Below are 5,819 nucleotides of genomic sequence, written 5' to 3'. Positions count from 1 at the left end.
GCAGGTGTATGTGTGTTTCTTTGGACCCATTCTGACCAAATCTTGTATATTGTGTCTCGTGTCTCTTTGGCAGAGAGGCTTAGGAAGAATTCTTTCTAAACCGTGGCTCGATTGTGGAAAGGTTTTTATTTTAAATTTTATTTTTGCCAACACTGCACTGTCATGAGCTTTGAACAGTTCTACAGACTATTCACACACATCATAATTCATAATTCTTCTTCTTCTTCTTCTTCTTATTATTATTATTATTGCTTCCTTAAATTAATGGCCTCATGTTCTTAGTTCTTTTTTTATTCATTCATATTTATTCTTACTTAGTTATGTCAGCCTGCCTGTCGTTTTATATATATATATATATATATATATATATATTTTTTTTTTTTACATAACTGCCAAAAGATTAAATATGTGGCACACATACTTTGTTTTAGTTTTAAGCAGCAAAGGACCACACGGTCACAAGAGAGGCCAAATTAGTTCTGCAATGTTTATCCACGAGATTATGCAGATATTTGCACAAGATATATCCAGTGCCTGCCTACGATGTGAGGCCAATTGTCATTTGCTACCATGGTAACCGAGTGGAAGGCTTTTGCTTGAGCGCTGTGCTGGATTCTGCAGGTTTTGAGACACGAGCAACAAAAGTGGTAAGGATGCAGACAATCATCATGATTACAGTATTAAAAGTGTGAAAACTTGCTTTATTTAATAATGTGACATTTCGATTTCTTAGCTTGTAAAGTCAGACAAGGATATCTTGGATAAGTTGTACTTTGATCTGGTGGTGATTTTTTCTTCTCTTATCTGCAAAGATGCTCAATTATTTAGAGATGTATGTGTTTCTGTTTTCCTGACTTGTCACGATATACTAGAACAAAATGGAATAACTCATAACCTAATCACGTTTTGTGTTCACCAGAAGTGTGTGTGGGTGTGTGCACAGGGCACAAGAGTTGTCAGTTGAGAGCTTTTGAGTATGTGTGTGTGTGTGTGTGTGGGTGCAGAGTGGGAATCTAAGGCCAGCTAACAAAACGAGGCTAGTTTTGACAGTATTAAACGGTTGGTTTTATCAAGGCCAAGACCACACTCGTTTTAAATTATCGTTACTTAAGCATTACACAACTTAATCATTCAAACATTTTACAATGTCTATAAAGGTTATGATGCATAAAGCTGTAATTTACTATTGTGTAATTGGAGTTATTGGATATTTTTACAGATCGAAACCACACTGAGATGAAAATGACTAAAATCAGGTGAAAGAAGCAAGGGGCAAAAAAAGTCCTGATAAGTACGAAAGCCCTGAAGCAGCATCAGTACTTGGGGGAGGGGAATCAGTGATTGAGAGAGTCAGAGAGAGAGTGTGTGAGAGGAGGGAGCTGGAAAGAGAGAGAGAGAGAGAGAGAGAGAGATGGTGTGGAAATAAGAGGCCGTCAGTGTTTCTCTATAAAATAGGATGATATTCTGAAGACCGAGTTCTCATTCTTGAATGTGGACTATACTCGCGTTTCCTGGACAGTTTTTACGCTCGGACCAAGGAAGCATGAGAAACTGGGGCTGTCCATCTGTCCTTGGCAGTGATGCTATGATTTCTGGATGGGGGATTCTCATCCCCACTAATAGAAGTGATGGAAATGATTATCACTACGAAGGGGCAAAGTAGGCAGAGACTCCAATTTAGCCAAATTTGGATCAGCAGTGAGTTTTTTTTTATCTTGTTACACATTTCTTTTTAACATTCAAACAACTAAACATACTGTAAAGGTATGGTGAACGCGTCACAAATATCAGCTCTGTTTGCCGATCAAAGCAGATGGTGAATAGGTAATACAGAGCGCAGTGAAGGGATGTGCAGTGAAGAGAGGTACACATCTATTTATATCGATTTCCAAAGATACGGTCTTGCACTTACCTGAGTGTGATTCTGTCTATTTCAAGAAGTTGCTTGCACTTCTACCTTTAATTACTGCTGTAATGTACAAAGTTATGGATGTTGTTTTTTTTTTGAAGTAGTGAAAATGACTTGACACGCAAAACCTGTGACTTGGAAATTTTTAAACCATAAACATTTTTTCTGTGGAAGCTTATTTTGAAATTGTTTGCATTTTTTTTCTACAATGGGCAAAACACTGAGTCGACCAGGTTGCCTGCGCCAGAGTCCTTGTTGCTCAAAGAAAAATGACAGAGAAGGCTACAATGAAGATGGATATATCCCTCAACGCTCCATCTATGATACAATGTGCATCAATGAGCAGATTGACCATAGCTCAGCACACAGCACTTTGGGGTCGAGGAGAGGTCGTGAGACTGATTTCTCCAGTAATGGCTCCCTGGGTGGAGACATGTTTGACACCAGATCTTCTGTGATTCTATCTGGTGGAAGAAGACTGGACGAGCGGTTCATTTTTGACTCGCTGAAACTGGCTAATGATGAACTAAGATCACCGGGAGGGTTTGTTAGGTCAGCTTCCCCAAGCGTTTCATGTTCTTCAGCACCTGGTGGGTCAATGAACAAGAGGCATCTCCATCAGGATAATGGTAAGAAGGACAGTCTGTGTCGGCACTCGTGGAAGGTTCTTACGCCTCCCAAGTTTCCTGAGCCTTTGGAGCTTTCTCCAGGAGAAAAGAACTTCTTAAATCCAGGAGTGGCGTTCTTTCCAAGCAGCATAGCCTCTCCACAGATATCCCCATTTTCTGGATCCCCCTTCTCAACTGGCACACACACTCCATCTGTCTTTTTTTCCCCTTCTCCCCTTCCTTACAGTCAGCAATTCCACAGACAGTCTTTGCCTACTCAGCCCTCATCTCCGAGACCACCTCTTTCTGAACTATCAGTTAGTGCTCTCATGGGTGGCCAAGATATACACAAGGTAATTGAGAAAGAGCAGGAGATAAGGGGACATGAGAATGTCATAAAAGGGCAGAGACATTTTGAGACTTTTAAACCCAAGCCTATTGAGCCCATCAATGAGCAACAGCCCTCCACACCAGAACCTGAACATGATACTGCACCTCTTTTGCACCCTGTGGTTCCTAAAGTGTCAACAATCTGCAAAACTTCAATGGAGTCTACCTGGCCACGGAGGCTCATTGGTAGGAGGAGGACAGTGAGACAAGGTGGGGCAGTTCACAACCTTCCCATTCTTCCTCCATTGCCCTCTCTGCTCATAAGGAGTGTCTCAGATAAAAAGCCAACACCCCGACTTTCCCCCTTTCTTGAGCACCAAGGAAAAGTGGAGGGACATCTCAGTAAATCTATGCTAAAAAACGAACTGAAGGATTGTTCTTTGCAAGACTGGAAGATTTTGAGGGAAATAGAAGAGCGTAAAGCTGGATCAACTAAATATGATCTACAAACTATGGAATTCATGGAGGACTCCGGTAAAATGTCACCTCTTCAAGAGAAACCTGAGGAAAGTGTTGATGAAAATGTCACATCTGAATGTGAGGTTGAAAACTGGGAGGCTGTGCTTGAGATGGTCAACTCGCTTTGGGATGAAACATGGAAAGACTCAGATTCCCAGAATTTAGGCTCTTTGAGACACTGGCCACTCTTGAATCCTCCTTCAGGTTTTGGTGGCTCACAGGCTCCCTCTGGTACAAGTTCAGAGTTAGGAGCTGAAGATCTACTGGAGCTTGAAAGGATATGTAGAGAGGACTCTATAGATTCTGAGCTCAGTGACCTACTCCACTCACAGTCTGAATCACAGCTCAATGAATACAAAAGCAATGTTATTGTCACACAACCAATGGGACATCTTCATCAAACTAGCATTCCAACCGTACTGGATCTTGGTACTGTTGGGGCTCAACTGAAAAATAATGATGCTCAATCACCAGATTCCAATCTTACTTTGGACTCAGACTCCAGTGGGGTTTTTATGTCTAATACCAGCCAGACCAGTAAAGAGGACATTAACTATGATGGTGACAGATCTGTGTATCAATTAGAAATGGCAATTGCGGCTTTACCTCATAAAGGACACAATGATCAAGCTATTGCAAGAGTGACTGGGGCATCTAAACCAGAAATAATTGACCGTAAATGTTCAACTCTTGACAGAAAGCAAACATCTGTCACCACAGATTTAAGCAAAGCCATTCATTTGAAAAAAGTTCAAACCAAAGGCATAAACAGTTCCAAATCCATGGACAGTGGATCTCTGGGGCAAGAGATCTGTAACACTGTGAGGACATCAAAGACTGATGTCCTTTTACCCCTGACTCCTTCAAAACATGATATCAGAGGAACTTTACTGGATAGTGGTGATTTGGATCCCTTTGTTGCAACCGACAGCTTTGTCTATCTCGCAGTTTCAGTCCTGCCACCTCCCCAAACCAAGCGCCCCATTCCACATCAGGAAGGTGTATCCATTCCAACTGGAAAAGAGCCCTTACTCCCTGCCTCCATTCCAAAACCAGGCCCTTATCCTGATGAGTGTGATTTCCTTTCCACTGACAGTTTTGTTTACCTGGCTGCCCCAGATTGTCACCTGCTGGTTGCCGAAGGTCATTCTGTATATGATTCAAAGGACTCTGATTCTGAGGACAGTGGCTCTAGAGCAGACTTTGTCCAAGCCTCCACAGTTGGAGACAGTGACTGGGACTCTGATCTGACCGATTCGGATCATGAATGGGACCTCTGGGAAGAGCTGGAACAGGAAGTCCTTCAGGGGCTTTTCTGCGAAGACCAATCTGAAATGGACAAAGAGTGCCATGACAAGTAAGCATGGCAGATTTCTTGCCAGCGTGCAGAGTTGGCTGCTAATGTTGAGCAGGATAATGCTGGGGTGTCTTCACAGTACACGCAGGGGGCAGAGCCACACATGGAGATAGAATCTTTGTCCAAACAACTCTGCTCACAAAGACAAAACAGATGCACTCATTTTAGAAACTTGACCTCTTGGTAATGATTGGGTAATATTAATCAGGGAAAGAAGTGTTTTAAAATCCACCCCTGGACAAGCACATTATAGGTCTCCTATTTAAGCAGTAATTGTACTATCTAGACCTATGTGATTGTGAGTTGCTTAGATTTATTAGCTTGATAATTTTGTTGCTTATGTGGATCATATTTAACTGAACAATTTATAGTGGCAGTTTTTATGTGATTATTATTATGATATTTACTATAAGGGTTTTCATCAGAGGGTTTTAAAATTGTTCCAAGCTCAAAATCAGTGCAATATAAAAACAATACTATATTTGCTATATATAGGATATATATATATATATATATATATATATATATATATATATATATATATATATATATATATATATATATATATATATATAAAATATGTGCGCGCAGGGCAAGTGTTAATGCTTTATGTTAATGTGCTGAATGAGTGATCAGAAGAACATTTTTCTTAATTATTTATTTTAATTACAGTATAAATGACAACATTCATTGCTGCTGGAGATGTTAGCCGAGTTATTTTTGCACAACTTGCCAGCCACAAATATTTACAGGGTCATATGTTTTTACCTGTAAGCATATCAGCAAGGCAATAGAAATGCATTATTGTAAGCCGCTGTCAATAAAGCAACTGTGAAAGACCAGAAATATACATTGGACTTTTTCCTATAGCTATTTTTTGCTGAAAATCTGACAGGAAATCTTGAGTGTGCTATAACTCCCCTCTTCCTTACTCCACCTCAGCTTCCCTCTCGGTCTCTCCTCCTGCCTTTAGCTTCTCTCTCCATCTGTCTCATGCCCTAGAAATATATGATTTCTCATGTGTATTGTAGGAAGGGAGGACATGAGTGGGTAATATGGGTGGCCAAATAGGTCTATTTTAGGACAAATTAATTAG

General features: G+C 40.6%; 1 protein-coding gene across 1 annotated transcript; it reads left to right on the top strand.

Annotated features, from left to right (window-relative positions):
* The first annotated feature begins 387 nt into the window (after positions 1-387).
* On the top strand, positions 388-5,218 carry LOC132852908 (uncharacterized). Its single transcript, XM_060880426.1, has 2 exons — positions 388-647; positions 1,220-5,218. The coding sequence occupies exon 2, from the start codon at positions 2,118-2,120 to the stop codon at positions 4,725-4,727; it is 2,610 nt and encodes an 869-aa protein (XP_060736409.1). The 5' UTR covers positions 388-647; positions 1,220-2,117; the 3' UTR covers positions 4,728-5,218.
* The last annotated feature ends 601 nt before the right edge of the window (positions 5,219-5,819 follow it).

This window comes from Tachysurus vachellii, chromosome 10, assembly GCF_030014155.1.
Source record: "Tachysurus vachellii isolate PV-2020 chromosome 10, HZAU_Pvac_v1, whole genome shotgun sequence".
In the NCBI taxonomy this organism is placed as follows: domain Eukaryota; kingdom Metazoa; phylum Chordata; class Actinopteri; order Siluriformes; family Bagridae; genus Tachysurus; species Tachysurus vachellii.
Note: the sequence above shows the minus strand (reverse complement) of the source record. Positions and strands in the feature narration are given on the sequence as shown.